The sequence below is a fragment of the Salpingoeca rosetta genome, assembly GCF_000188695.1.
Source record: "Salpingoeca rosetta unplaced genomic scaffold supercont1.11, whole genome shotgun sequence".
NCBI classification, from domain to species: domain Eukaryota; class Choanoflagellata; order Craspedida; family Salpingoecidae; genus Salpingoeca; species Salpingoeca rosetta.
This window is the reverse complement of record NW_004754923.1, coordinates 1,186,869-1,201,147: the sequence shown is the minus strand read 5'-3', so window position 1 is coordinate 1,201,147 and position 14,279 is coordinate 1,186,869. Positions and strand designations below refer to the sequence as shown.

At 56.7% G+C, this 14,279-nt stretch overlaps 3 protein-coding genes across 3 annotated transcripts in view; 2 read left to right on the top strand and 1 right to left on the bottom strand.

Annotated features, from left to right (window-relative positions):
- Window positions 1-297: 297 nt before the first annotated feature.
- Window positions 298-3,533, top strand: PTSG_04969 (uncharacterized protein). The gene is made up of 7 exons (XM_004994230.1): window positions 298-607; window positions 827-1,126; window positions 1,456-1,538; window positions 1,715-1,949; window positions 2,252-2,412; window positions 2,651-2,771; window positions 2,973-3,533. The coding sequence occupies exons 1-7, from the start codon at window positions 401-403 to the stop codon at window positions 3,231-3,233; spliced, it is 1,368 nt and encodes a 455-aa protein (XP_004994287.1). The 5' UTR covers window positions 298-400; the 3' UTR covers window positions 3,234-3,533.
- On the bottom strand, window positions 3,470-8,516 carry PTSG_04968 (uncharacterized protein). Its single transcript, XM_004994229.1, has 14 exons — window positions 7,934-8,516; window positions 7,623-7,699; window positions 7,285-7,342; window positions 6,967-7,120; window positions 6,509-6,684; window positions 6,028-6,117; window positions 5,665-5,746; window positions 5,360-5,460; window positions 5,111-5,201; window positions 4,784-4,907; window positions 4,530-4,652; window positions 4,228-4,322; window positions 3,938-3,999; window positions 3,470-3,748 (listed from the first exon to the last, which is right to left on the bottom strand). The coding sequence occupies exons 1-14, from the start codon at window positions 8,339-8,341 to the stop codon at window positions 3,692-3,694; spliced, it is 1,698 nt and encodes a 565-aa protein (XP_004994286.1). The 5' UTR covers window positions 8,342-8,516; the 3' UTR covers window positions 3,470-3,691.
- PTSG_04967 (uncharacterized protein) overlaps window positions 8,498-14,279 on the top strand; it is a 6,679-nt gene continuing 897 nt past the window's right edge. Inside the window, exons 1-15 of the mRNA XM_004994228.1 lie at window positions 8,498-8,667; window positions 8,877-9,192; window positions 9,375-9,467; window positions 9,729-9,809; window positions 10,044-11,104; window positions 11,352-11,451; window positions 11,642-11,707; window positions 11,851-11,940; window positions 12,184-12,272; window positions 12,501-12,626; window positions 12,839-12,905; window positions 13,133-13,219; window positions 13,374-13,733; window positions 13,995-14,102; window positions 14,236-14,279. The exon at window positions 14,236-14,279 is cut by the window's right edge and continues 16 nt beyond it. Coding sequence (XP_004994285.1) covers window positions 8,570-8,667; window positions 8,877-9,192; window positions 9,375-9,467; window positions 9,729-9,809; window positions 10,044-11,104; window positions 11,352-11,451; window positions 11,642-11,707; window positions 11,851-11,940; window positions 12,184-12,272; window positions 12,501-12,626; window positions 12,839-12,905; window positions 13,133-13,219; window positions 13,374-13,733; window positions 13,995-14,102; window positions 14,236-14,279 — 2,786 coding nt within the window. The 5' untranslated portion in view covers window positions 8,498-8,569. The remainder of the gene's footprint in view (window positions 8,668-8,876; window positions 9,193-9,374; window positions 9,468-9,728; window positions 9,810-10,043; window positions 11,105-11,351; window positions 11,452-11,641; window positions 11,708-11,850; window positions 11,941-12,183; window positions 12,273-12,500; window positions 12,627-12,838; window positions 12,906-13,132; window positions 13,220-13,373; window positions 13,734-13,994; window positions 14,103-14,235) is intronic.

Below are 14,279 nucleotides of genomic sequence, written 5' to 3'. Positions count from 1 at the left end.
TGTGTGTGTGTGTGTGTGTGTGTGTGTGTGTGTGTGTGTGTGTGTGTGTGTGTGTGTGTGTGTGTGTGTTTTGAGCTTCAAAGGAGTCGATGGTGACCCGATGATTGTGTTGAAGTGCAGGTGCTGGTGGGCGCAGCAGCCTTGCACATGATGTGTTGCTGACATTCTGTATTCCATGCATGCGTTATTTGCCATCTTGCTCTGTCGTTAACTGTAATGCCACTTGCTCCTTCACAATGGAAGCACGACTACAACGTGAAGTGAACACTGAACACCCCGCGTTGACCATTGTGACATGCGTTGTGCCATGCCTGAGCACGAAACTGCTGGTGGCGTGATTGAGGGTTGGTTGAGACACTGACACGTCAAACGACTTTTTGTGGCAACAACGACGACGGCAATGACGACAGCCCTGTTTGCGCTAGCGGTGTTTGTGGCTACTGCCTGGGCTGCTGGTGCTGTTGGTGCACTTGGCACAGCCACGCCGGCTGGTGTTGATGGCCTGGTGGAGTGGGCACGTGCTCAGGGTGCCGTCATTGCTCCAGCTGTTGCCATTCGCACATCTCCACTCACTGGGAATGGCGTGTACGCTACAGCAGACATGAAGGTGTGCATGTGTGTGTATGTGTGTGCATGTGTGTGTGCATGTGTGTGTGCATATGTGTGTGTGTGTGTGCATGTGTGTGTGTGCATGTGTGTGCATGTGTGTGTGTGTGTGCATGTGTTTTGCTTTCCGTTGTCCCCCTGCCTCCACCCCACTCCCTCACCACCCCACTCCATCACCATCCCTCCACCATCCCTCCATGACGCCACCACACCCTGCCAGGCGCACACCACCGTGTTTGCGGTGCCTTTCTCGCTCATGATGAACGTGGAGCATGCGCTGGTGGACCCTGATCTGGGGCGGCTGTGGGACATGCTGCCAGACCTCTCGGACTTGGAGGTCCTGGCAGGCTTCTTGGCCTTTGAGTCCCTGCGTGGCACTGGCTTCTGGCAGCCGTACCTGGCGTCGCTCGGTCCACCACCAACCACCCCGACCTTGTTTTCCCAAGAAGAGATGGACCTGCTGGCGCCGTCAGCGGCTGTATTTGACATTGCGCAGCAGCGCCACCTGGACTTATCAGAGGTCAGCGAGAAGGCGGGAGAGAGAGAGAGAGAGAGAGAGTGTGTGTGTGTGTGTGTGTGTGTGTGTGTGTGTGTGTGTGTGTGTGCGTGTGTGTGTGTGTGTGTGTGTGTGTGTGTGTGTGTGTGTGTGTGTGTGCGTGTGTGTGTGTGTGTGTGTGTGTGTGTGCTTGTTGTGTGTGTGTGTTGTGTGTTGTGCGTGTTGTGTGTGTTGTGTGTGTGTTGTGCGTGTTGTGTGTGTGTGTGTGTGCTTGTGCTTGTGTGTGCTTGTCTTTGCAACGATTACTCAAGCAACACACAGGCTCATTCATACGTTGGTGGCTTGCATGATAGGTGTACGACCTCATCGTAAAAGCAGCCACCAATGGCCTCAACAAGAAGGAGAAAGAAGCTTGGCAGCAGCTCGGCATGAGAAAGTACGTGCAGCTACATGTCTGTGTGCATGCTTGCGCAAGAGTGCAAACGCTGTTGATGTGTTCTGCGCTTGTGCATGTCATGGATCCTCATCTTTCATGCTCTTGACGTCGCCCGCTTACGTACACACCACACACACACACACACACACAAACACACACACACACACGCATTGCAGGAGCGACTACTTGTGGGCGCATGTTGTGTTGCGGTCTCGGTCACACAAGCTGTCCATCAAGGACGCTGTCGGGCAGTGGCACGACGCCATGTGTCTTGTTCCGCTCGCTGACCTCTTCAACACAGACCTGAGGAACAACACTGCCAACGTTGCGTGCTACACCGGTGAGGAAGGCCACGGCACGGCGAGCACATTCTACTGCGAAACAACGCGCGACATCAACCACAGCGAAGAGGTGTGTCTGTGTGTCTGTGTCTGTGTCTGTGTCTGTGTCTGTGTCTGTGTCTGTGTCCGTCTGTGTCTGTCTGTCTGTCTGTCTGTGTCTGTCTGTCTGTCTGTCTGTCTATCTGTGAATATGTGTGTGAGCATGGCTTTACATCCACCTGTGTGCTTGTGCATGTATGAATGCTGTCACGTTCGCTTCATCGGGTTTGTTCCTTCACGTGCGTGGAGCATTCTCTCATCAAACCACCCATGTCTTCTTTGATTCGCCATCACCTTGTCTGTCCTCTCACTGCAAATACGCGCGCGGGTCAGCTGCTGGTGGAGTACATTGGCGATGCCATGCGTCGGTCGAGCGGCAAGCTTCTCCTCGACTACGGGTTTGTGCCGACCACCCACGACTCTGACAGCGTGCTGCTGCACTTGCCAAAACTCAGCGAAACGGCAGAGCAGCGCCTCAAGCACTTTCACTTTCGGTCAGTGAAACTGCCTCATTTGTTGGGGGTGCTTGGATGCTTGGATGGTAGCTATCTTGGTGCAGCTGCAAGAAGATGTGCAGTTCAGCTCATGCCGCCTACACTCACTCACTTCCACACTCACAAACTCACACACACACACACTAACACACACACACACACACACACACACACACACACTAACACACAAACTCACACACACACACACACTAACACACTGCCACGCCTACGTGTGCAGGGAGTATGAGCCGCTGCCGTGGCTGGAGAACAGCGACGCGTGCCTGAAGCTGCGCCTCGTCATCTACTTCGCCATCGATGTCCTCGACAAGAACGGCTTTGACATCTCAGACGACTTTAAGGTGCAGCAGTAACAGCAATAGTGGTGTTGTTGCTTTTGGGATGTTGGTGATGTGTTCGGGACACGTAAACACAATCGCAGGCTGTCTTGCAGTTCTGTAACTGCAGATACACGACCACACACACACACACACACACACACACACACACACACACACACACACACACGCACACACACACACACACACACACACACCCATCAGGTAAGTGACAAGTTGCTGTCTGAGCGGCTGCGGCGCGACGGTCTCGACCGGCTGCTCGAACACATCTCCGACCTCAACGACGCATACCCAAACCATGGTGATGGTGATGGCAATGGTGATGGCAATGGTGATGGCACACGGGGCAGGAGCGCGTTCCCTGCTGGGGTGCGTGCTGATGTTGGTGAGGCGATTCTACGGCTGCAACAGAACGAGCAGCGAATTCTGCAGCGCGCGCTGGACGTGTGCACGGCAGTCGTGTAATGGGCGCAAGCGGCGTTGATGGTGGTGATGGTGGTGATGGTGGTGTTGGTGGTTGGTTGGTTGGTTGGTTGGTTGGTTGGTTGGTTGGTGATGGGGCTAAGGTCGGTGAAGTGACAGCGACATGACAGATTGATGGTTGATGATGGCTGCACATTGAACATGGGGTGGTGCAGCTGTGCAGGCTGTGGCGATTGTTCACTTCAGTGGTGATTGGCATTGATCGCCTGGGGCGCTTGTGTTTCACATTTAGCTGAGGGTTTAAGGTGACGTGAACGACCAATACACAACACACCAACGGAAGCAAAAAAAATGCACACGAGTGGTGCGCAGGTGGGGTAGCGATCACCAAAGTGACAACAACGACGACGACAAGAAACGATGACAACGACAAGAAACAACAGCGAGGGACCACAGTGCCCAGTCAAGCGACAACGCGTACACGTGCGCACATGCGTGGTTTAGTACTGTGCAAAGTGGTTGAGCCGCAGCAGCGGCACCTGCCCGCCATCGTTGCCCTGTGTGGAAGGAAAACACAAGACGCGTAGTGGACATGCAGGAGGGTGAGCCCAAGAAGGTAGAGGAGACGTATTGTGCAATCGTATGTGCGTGCGTGCGTTCGTGCGCGCGCATGTACACCTCAGCACAAGAAGCAGCTGCAGGTTGCACAAGTCAGACCAAGCACAAAACGCGGCGTTCAGTCGCACCAGCGCAAGGTATTTGCCGTGCGGAGAGAATGCCTGCGAGTGTGTGAAGCGAAGGTTGGTCCCTGGAAGAAAGCAAGGCAAGAAGAATCAAACGTGCACCACATTGAATGAGATGATGGTCACAGAACATGGAGACAAGGGTGTGAGTGAGTAGGTGAGTGAGTGAGTGAGTGAGTACTACGCCACGCACGCACACACACACACACACACACACACACACACACACACACACACACACACACACACACACACACACACACACACACACACACACACACACACACGCTCACGTGTTGAGGGCCAGTTTTTGAAGACGGTGAGTGAGGGCATGTGCACGAGACGGATGGCGTTCCGTCGCATGCGGCTCGACATGCACAGCACGCTCCTGTAGGGACGAGAAGCAAGGAGACGCGGGGCGAGGTGGTGTGAGGTGTCGGCTTGACAGAGTTGTTTTTCCTCCGGCAAGCGCAGTACAAGCACCAACATACAGAGAGACACGCACGGAGACACACAGCGACACACAGACACACACACAATCACACAGACACACACACACACACACAATCACACACAATCAAACACACACACGCACCCGTCGTGGTTGAAGGAAAGGTTATCGATGGTGGTGGTGAGGTTGAGGAAAGACTTGCGCGGCTTTGGTGCGCGCGATGACATACACACGTCATCATACACATTCACAACACCGGCATCAGACCTGTGGCAGCGTCGAAGATAAATCAGGTGACAAGGGTGAGTGTCGCAATCGCAATTGCCACATGCCATGTGAGCCCACGACAACACGCCACCGCCATCACCAGCAAGCAGCGCCGCGGATCATGCGCGCACCCAACTGCGATGGACTTGTTGTCTGGAGAGACCGCAATGGCGGTGGCAATCTGGCAGCCCTCGTCCTCAAACACGTTGATGCAGTCCCGCGTGTTCATGTCCCAGATGTACACGCGCCCTTCGTCTGAGAGAGGCGGTGGGGTGGGGTGTGAGTGAAGCGCAAACATGAACAGGTCGGAACACACACACACACACACACATGCAAACGCACACACTCACACACATGCAAACGCACAACAGGATCGGCAGTCACGCTGGTCAACGACAGCCATCATCCACAAACGACACGAACGACACCACTCCATGGCAGGCTGTGCGACTGCTCACTTCCTGTTGTGTAGAGGTAGCGGGAATCGCGGGAGAACGCGGCCTTGCGGCACGACTGGTTCATCTTCAGCGTCCCAATCAGCTGCTTCGTCTGGAGCAAGAGAGAGGGAGGATCAATGAGGTGATGCGGGGGCGAGGCAGTGCGAACGGAAAGAGCAAAGCAAAAGGCAGCAGTAGTTTGGTTGGATGATGGTGGTGGCATCAGAACAAGACATGCAACGCGCACAAGCGGGCTTCATGTCAAAGCACCTTGCGTGAGACGAGGAGCATGTGGCCATCACGACCGGTAAAGGTGATAAACTGGTTATCTGGGGACAAACACATGCGCTCCAAGCTCTGCTCCTTCCGCCCTGCAAATGGTCAACACGAAATCAGTCACGCAACAGCAACACATGGAGAGAACGCGCCAACGGATGAGAGTTTGTGTGCACATACATGTGTTTGTGCATCCGGGCATGCATGTCAAATGGTGCAGTCTGCAGCGTGGGTGGGGTTCGATGGCAGGCACCTCCACACCAGCGTGACGCGCACACAGTGCCAGCGCTGCCACACACCTGCGAGGTAGGGCGTGCATGTGACGGATCCTGTTTCGAGGTCAAACGAGTAGAAAAAGGGGCGACGGCCAGACATGATCACCTATGTGCACACACACACACACACATACGCACACACACACACACACACACACAAGCGACAGTGAGCAATTTACGGTGAGGAGAAGCACAAGACGAACAGAGGTGGCAATTCAAGGCAAACATACGTATTTGTTCCTGTAGGCAAGAGGTAGGAAGGAGTGTTGATAGCAACCCCACCAACAGCCAAACAGCAACAACATCAGCACCACCGCCATACAACATCAGCACCACCGCCATACAACAACAGCACCAGCAGCAATTTGGCGCAGTTACACCACGCACCTCTGTTCCGTCTGGGGAGAAGGCAGCGCTGTACATGGGGAGGTTGCGCACAAACGTGGAGGACATGAGCTTGTTCCTGCGGCCGTCAACCTGCGATCAACAATAGCAGCGACGCAGCAAAGACACCGAAAGGATAAACCAATCAGCACAAGTGAACACGTGCAGACGGTCGTGTTCACACACATCGAGTGCAGTGAGGTGGGCAGGGGCATGGTGACACGTTGACGTGCAGACAGCAAGAGGAGAACGATTGCAACCCATCACGCCAAGCATTCCGGCATCTGTGAACACGTTCAGACCACCACCGCCACCACCACCACCACCACCACCACCACCACCACCACACCACCACCACCACCACCACCACCACCACCACCACACCACCACCACCACCAGCAGCAGCAATCGCACCAAGCGTCCACAAACCAATCATCAACCTTCCCTCTTCCCCCCTCCAACACACACAAACACACGCGCGCACCTGGAATATTCTGAGGGTCTTGTCGAGGCCAGCTGTAAGGATGGCGGGGGCAGACGGGTGGAAGTGGACGGCCTGCACGACGGCAGAGGAGCGCTTGGCCTGGTTGGCGTCCGCCAGCCGCGAAATGTCAACGACGCCCCGGATCAGCCGCGATCGGCTCGACGCAAGCAGCGGCTCTGGTTGTGGTGATTGCGGGGGGGGGGGCGGTGGTGATGATGGTGGAGGTTGTGGTGGTGGTGGTCAGTAGGCGAAAGCAAGCTGGTGCAGGAATAATACAGTGCGCATACTGTGTGATCACGCAGAAGCACTCCCCACAATGCACCAAGCACACACAAACACACACGCATACACGCACACACATACACATACACATACACATACACACACAAGCACATGCACATGCAAAGCACATACACCCACGCGCGCACACACACACATACAACCACGAGGGCACTGACTTGTTGATCTGAGGAGTGCCGTATCGTCGCCATCGACGTCGCCATGCTCCTCAATGGCGGCTGTACGCAAATCCTCCTGCGCCCACGCGGGCCGTCCGTGCAGTTTCTCAAACTGTCGCCGCAACTTGCTCTCCAGTCGCGACCCAGAGACAACCTGCACACGCATGTACAACGAGGGGTGTTGGCCATCGTGGTGGTGATCATGTAAGGGTGAATACCGCCTTGAAGGCAGGTGGGGTGTGACTTACGCAGGCATGTACGCGCAAACACGCGCACGCGCGCACACGCACACGCGAAGACATGTGCACAAGGGCGCACCTCATCATCGGCATCGTCACGCAGCTTGCGAAGGCGCGCTTGTGCGCCAATGTCAACACTGCAGAGATCACACCGGGCAGAGGAGACGCAGAAAGGCAATCGTTGAGATGGACAGTGGCGATGTCGTTTGGTTGCAAAGAGGAACACCACCAGCACCACCCATCTACACACATCTACACCCATCTACACACACGTCAAGATACACCTAGACGCACACACGCGTACACACATCTAGGCACATACACACACGCGTACACACATCTAGGCACACACACACGCGCACACACACGCGCACACATCTCGGCACATACATACATACATACATACACAGTCCATACCTGACTTCTTCGTCGTCCTCGTCAACCCACGCCGGCACCTTGTCGTCCAGCACAGGACCTCTCACAGGTTCCTTGTCCTGAAACCAAGAGTAAAATACACGTGCACGCCACACGTGTGTGTGTGTGTGTGTTCGATAGAATGAGGTCTGAGCACCGAGAAGCAAGGCCATCATGGCACGTGCCTGCGTACACGTGCATGTGTAATGAGCCCCATGCCCACGAGTAACACCCGCGACTTCATCCACACTCACACCCACACCCACACCCACACCCACACGCACACTCACACCCACACCCGAATCCACACATACGTAGATACTGATGACGTCCTTGATAGCGTCTTCGCCGTGTCCAAACACGGCTGTTTCCAGGGACTTGAGCTTGGCATCGTTTGCGCCCAACACATGCTTCTTGCCCTTCTTGCCCTTCTTGCCCTTCTTGTGGTTATCCTCCTCGTGTTCAGAAGAGTCCTCATCATCTGCGGTGTGATCTCTGCCTTCCACGTCCTCCACGAACATGTCTTCCTCTGCCTCCTCACCCATGCCGGCGTTCTTCTTCTCGGCATGTGGACGCTCGTCCTCGTCGTCGCTGGCACCGCCAAGCACGTCGTCTTCCAGCTCATCTTCCTCCGCATCCCTCACCTCCCACCGCTTTGCGCGCTTCGATCCATGCGCATCCTCGTGGTACACACCACCAGCTGCTTTCCGAGAAGACAGCATCCTGCTTTGTCCAACGCAGAAGATCGTCACAACAGCTCACACAACAGCTCACGCAACAGCTCTCACGCAAACGCACGTTGTCTGTCTGCTTTCGCCTTTCTGCTTCGCGTACACGTGATTGTGAAGGCTCGCGGTGCAGTCCATAAATTTCTAGCCAAAGAACAAGAGGACAACGACGGACCAAGAAGAAGGAAAGGAAACAAGACGACAACAGAGAACGAGGAAGACATGCCGCCGACGCCGCAGCAAGAGCGGAAGGAGCAGCTGCGGCGCGTGCTTGCTGCTGTCAGCGACCTGGAGAAGCTGGAGGCAGAGTGCCAGTTCAAGTACGTCACCTCAATGTTGGTGGCGGTGGTGGTGGTGGTGGTGGTGTGTGTGTGTGTGTGTGTGTGTGTGTGTGTGTGTGTGTGTGTGTGTGTGTGTGTGTGAAACTGTGGTGTTGGCAGTTGTCGATGCTGTGTTGTGAGGCATGCGTCGTCTCACATCGTCAATGCTCCGCTGTTGTTGTGTTTTGTCGATCCGATTGGTTCGACAGCGCGCATGCACTGCACACAATCAAGCCGCAGCACTTGGGTCTTGTGAAGGGGTTCTTCTCCCAGCTGTTGCACCTTCGCCCGCGAGATCTCAGGAGCAACCCGCAGCTGAGCAAAGTGCGCGCCTTCGTCCTCAATGCCGCCACCAGCCCCTTCGACAGAGCCTTGCGGCGCGCAGCCCAGCCGTGTTTGGAGGCCCTCATGAACACCTCTGCCTTCAACAGCGTTCTTCTCGAACACGTGTTTACGCTCGCGCATCAGGGCCATCCTTACAAGCACCTCCTGTCGATCCTCCCTCGCAACTCCATCACAACCAAGGTCGCAAGTGCTTGCCTGTGTGCCGGGGTGTGGGTGCGTGTGTGTATGCTTGTGTCGCTACTTTGGCGTGTGTATATGTGTGTTGTTCCGCACACGTTCGCAAGCGCAGCAGGACACAGGGGCGTGTCGACAAACCTTCCGGTCTCACGTACCCATGACCCGCTTGTTTTGTGTGTCGATAGGCCATTTGGAACATGCACGCATCGAGCTTCTTCAGCAACCGGGACCAGCCAACCCGCAACGCTTGCGTGCTTCTGGCCTGGGCCAGCCTGCCGGTAACTACTGAGCTTGACGCTGTCCGTCTCCAGCTGTCGACACACGCGCATATGCACACGCATGTGCACATGTCTTTCCGTCTTTCCTTGTTCGCAGAACGCCCTCTCCCTCATGACGTTGTGTGCACTGTTTGCCTGTTTATTTGTCTGGTTTCTCCCCTTCCCCCTCCCCTCCGCTTTGTGTGTATGCGTGTGTGTGTGTGTGTGTGTGTGTGTGTGTGTGTGTGTGTGTGTTTGGTGGCTCTGGCATGTGCGTGACAGGGTGTGAGCTTTCCGCCAAAGGAGCTGGAAATTACGTACATCCGCAACTACCTCAAGAGCGTCTGTGAAGGCGTCGAACTGGTGCGAATACACGTGTCAGCAGCGCACGCATGCATGTACCTTTGTGCCCACATCAGTGACGCTTGTACGCTGGTGCAAGTGCAAACCTGTTCTTGCACACGTTCACAATCACACACAACCACACACACACAATCACACGCACAACCACACACACACACACACACACACACACACACACAAACACTCACAATCACACACACACTTTCGCTCACACACTTCCTTCCCGAACCACAGGTTGCGGAGCGAAAGAAAGGCACGAGCCTGGATCTGGTGCTGTGCGTGACGGCGCTGCTGCACCGGCTGTCGCCAAAGGACTGCTCGACGCTCGCCCGCCTCCTTCGCGCCGTCATTGTCGGCAACAACCTCCTGCCGTCCCCAGCATCGCGCCACCGCCGCAAGCAGCGCCGCCATTGTCGCCACGAACATGGTCCCGCCGCCACGCGCCCGCAGCGCAACACCTCGACATCATCGGCCTCGACCGTCATCGCATCGGCGGTGTCGCCATCGCCATCGCCATCGTCGTCGTCGTCGTCCGGTGCAGCGGTGCAGCGGCGGCGGCAGCGCTGCGACCGCAGCCGTCCACGCCAGCACGACGCCAGCAAGCAATCCCAGCGCCACCAGCAGCAGCGCCACCGGCGTGTGCGCCGGCGTCACCATTGCCACCAGGATCAGCAGCGCGGGGATCACGGCCATCGCCGCCGTCGCCGCCGCAGCCGAAACGACACGCTGAGACCGCAGGACGTTGCGGCGCTTGGGCGGCCCCGCAACGACGCCAGCATCAGCACCATCACGGGCGGCAGCAACGTGTCGTCGTCATCGACCATCACAGCAACGCACACCGACAGCAGCACTGTGGTTGTGTCTTCCCGTGCACCAGCAGCGGACGGCAGCCCCGACGGCACCACCAACGCAACTGCTACTGGCCAGTCACCCCCGAACGGCACAACCACCACCAGCTCCAACAACGGCAACACCAGGATCGCCGCCGCCCCGAGCAGCAGCGCCGCTGGTGCAGTTGTTGGTGACGGGTGGATTGCGGAGGGCGCGTGTGCTCGAGGCGGATATGGACCGCACCAGCCCGAGTACGGCGGCGTGGGCACACCTGTCGGCAGCAGCGTGGCGCAGGACGTGGCGGTGGAGCTGGCGGCGACGATGCACGCGCGCTTTGGGCCGCACGCGTACACGGCCGTGGAGGCGCTCGGCTGTGATCGCACGCTGCTGTTCTTCACACACGTGCAGCGGAACGTGTGGACCCGCTTCGACCCGGCAAGGCAGCTCCCGCCATACCTCGACACGTGCGTGTATGCATGCGTATGTGCATGGATTGTGTGTGCGCTGTGTATGCGTGTGTGTCGTGTTGTGTTGTGTGTGCGTGTGTGTGTGTGTGTGTGTGTGCTTGCATGTGTGTGTGTGTCGTGTTGTGTTGTGTGTCGGTGTCAGCGAATGAGCCTTCGCCTTCGCCTTCGCCTTCGCCTTCAACACACAACCTCACCACTTTCCGTTGCCCTCTACCTTCCTTTCCATCACGCCGCTATTTATTAGTGTGTGGCTGCCGCGCAACCCGGCCTTTGAGGACTGCACCCGCCACCGCACAGACGTCACGCGCATGCAGCAGTTTGGCTGCGAACTTGCCTCCCCACAGGTGTGTGTGTGTGTGTGTGTGTGTGTGTGTGTGTGTGTGTGTGTGTGTGTGTGTGTGTGTGTGTGTGTGTGTGCTTCGCTGCTCTTGGAGTGGTGTCACGGGCATGTTTCAACGAAGCTCAAGTTCTCACTGCTGCTGTCACGACTGCAACGACTGCCACCTGTGCCTTGCGTGTGCGCGAATGCGATAGAGCGGCGGTGAGGGAGAAGATAACGACGATGGCGACGACGACGATGCCCTCATCAAGCAATTTGAGGTGCAGCGCCTCACACGTGTAACGCATGCTCGTGTCAGCAGCACAGGGCGTGCGTGTGTATGTTTGCCCAAGTGTGCGTGTGTGTGCACTCATCATCCTTATCACCTCCGCTTGTTGCCTGCGTACCCTACACTCCATGCCAGCTGTGTGCGATGAAGCTGCGCATCCTGTCCAAGCGCTACGCAAACTCCAAGCTCCTCCTCGAGCGAGCAGAAGATGCGCGCCCACAGCAGGTGCCCATGGTTGTGTGTGTGTGTGTGTGTGTGTGTGTGTGTGTGTGTGTGTGTGTGAGTGTGTGTGTGTGTGTGGCGTATGTTGTATGCGCGTGTGTCATGTGTATCTGTATCTGTGTGTGTGTCTGCGTGTGTGTGTGTGTGTGTTTCGTCTCGTAGCTCTATGCGTTCAGATTGCCGTGTTGTCCTGCGCTTCTGCTGTCAAGTCGCTTACATCCTTCACATCATCGTGCGCGGTGCTAGTCTGTGCGCGTGTCGCTGCCGACGCGGCATGAGCCATCGTGGCGGCCCATGGAGCAGCACCTGGACCGCGTCATCGCAGCCTACAAGGCGTCAGTCACACTCACACTCACACTCACGCTCACACGCACACTCACACTCACACTCACACTCACACTCACACTCACACTCACACTCACACGCACACGCACACTCACACTCACACGCACACACTCACACACGCACACTCCTCCTCCTTGTACCTGGTGGAGGAATGAGTGCTGCTGTTTACCTTTGCGCGGCCTCACTTCCTTCTCACAACCGTGACCATATGCTGACAGGTCTCAGCTGTTTGCCGAGAAGATGCGCACCACACTGTTTGACAAGGAGCGCGACTACGACCACATTTACGGCCCCATGCGTGCAGGATTCATCCAGTCGACGTTTCCAAACGCCACTTATGTCCAGTGAGTTGCACCATCTGTACGTGTGTGTGTGCGCGCGTGTTGGTGTGTTCCTTTGCCAGACTGCCAGCCTGTCTACGTACGTGTGCACGAGAAATGCAGGTGTCTGCTCCAGTTGCGATCCCCCTGAGCCCCCCCCCCCGGCTTTATTCCTGACCCCTTCACCCCTGCCTCCTGACCATCTCCTGGACGGTGTTGCGCTTCTTGCTGTCCAGGCGGCCGTACAACCATCTTGAGCGCCACACGAACGACAGTATTCGCCAGACCCGCGACTACTTTGCGGTGCGCACCTCACACCACCGCCCGAATCCTCGTGGTCACATTTCTCACTTCCGTGTTCTCGTGTGTCTCTTGTACACTTTTCTATCTCTCTCTCTCACACATGCATTAATCATCCGACTCGTTCATGGCTGACACTCACCGTTTTATTGCGTATTGTCTTCACACCCCTCTCTGCAACCATCGCCCCGCACCCATCCCCACGTGTATCCGTCACCTCACCTTTACAGACTGCGGTGTGCGCCCGCGAGCGGTTTGAGAACGCCCATCGCGCCTACCAGAAGAAGTACACGGGCCACGAGGCCCAGACAAAGCACGTGAGTACTGCTACCAGCTGAACCAAATTGTATCCCCCCCCCCGCATGATGGTGACGTCTTGCGACTGATTGCTCACACCTTTTGTTTTCGCTTCTGCCAATGCTTGTCCCTCATCACCTCCGTCGACCACCTGCTCCCACCTCGTGTCAACAGGACACGGTGTTCCGTGCGCTGCAGATGCGCCTGCGCGGCATGCGTGCACGCCTTATCCCCAAGCCAAAAGCCCAGCCCTTTGGCGGCGGTGGCGGTGTTGGCGGTGGCGGTGGTGGTCTGAATCTCGGCGCGCTGTTTGCCAAGCTGAAGGTTGAGGCACAGAAGCCAAAGGACACGCCGCCGTCTGTGCCGCTGGAGCCGCAGCGCAAGGACCAGGGGTGGAAGGACATGTTTGACGACGACGACGGGCTGACGGGGCTTACACTGGAGGAGCTTGGGCAGCGCCTGGAGCAGCTGCAGGGCATGATGGCGGAGACAGGCTTCAAGCAAGACACTGCCCCACAGCAGTCGCCCTACGACGTGAGCGCCCGCAGGGTGGTAGTGGTTGGTGATGTTGGTAGCAGTGGTGGTGTGGTGGTGGTGGTGGTGGCTGTCTTGATGTTTGGGATGCAATAATTTGTCAGTGCGTACATTGCTCCTTTGCTTGGCACGTAATCGCCATTGCTTCGTTTGTTGGGTCCAGTCTGTTGGTTCAGCGTTTCACACACACACACACACACACACACACACACACACACACACATACACACATACATGATTTGTGCTGTCTCGTTGCATCAGCGCCAGCGCGGGTCCCGCCACCCAGGCCGGCCCTATCACCACCACCACCATCAGCAGCAGCAGCAGCAGCCGCAACAGCAGAAGGAGGCTGAGGAAGACGAGGAAACGGTGAGTTTGAAACAGGTTCGCTGACGTTGTCGCTGTTTCTGTTGGAGAATTGCGTTGCATGAACAACACTCGTGATGCAGCGCGTTCGTTTTCCCCCGTCCTCTCATTAAGTCGTTTGGCCGCTGTTCTGCAGGATGAGCAGGTCAAGACGCAGCTCCGCACGGAGTACCAGAAGTG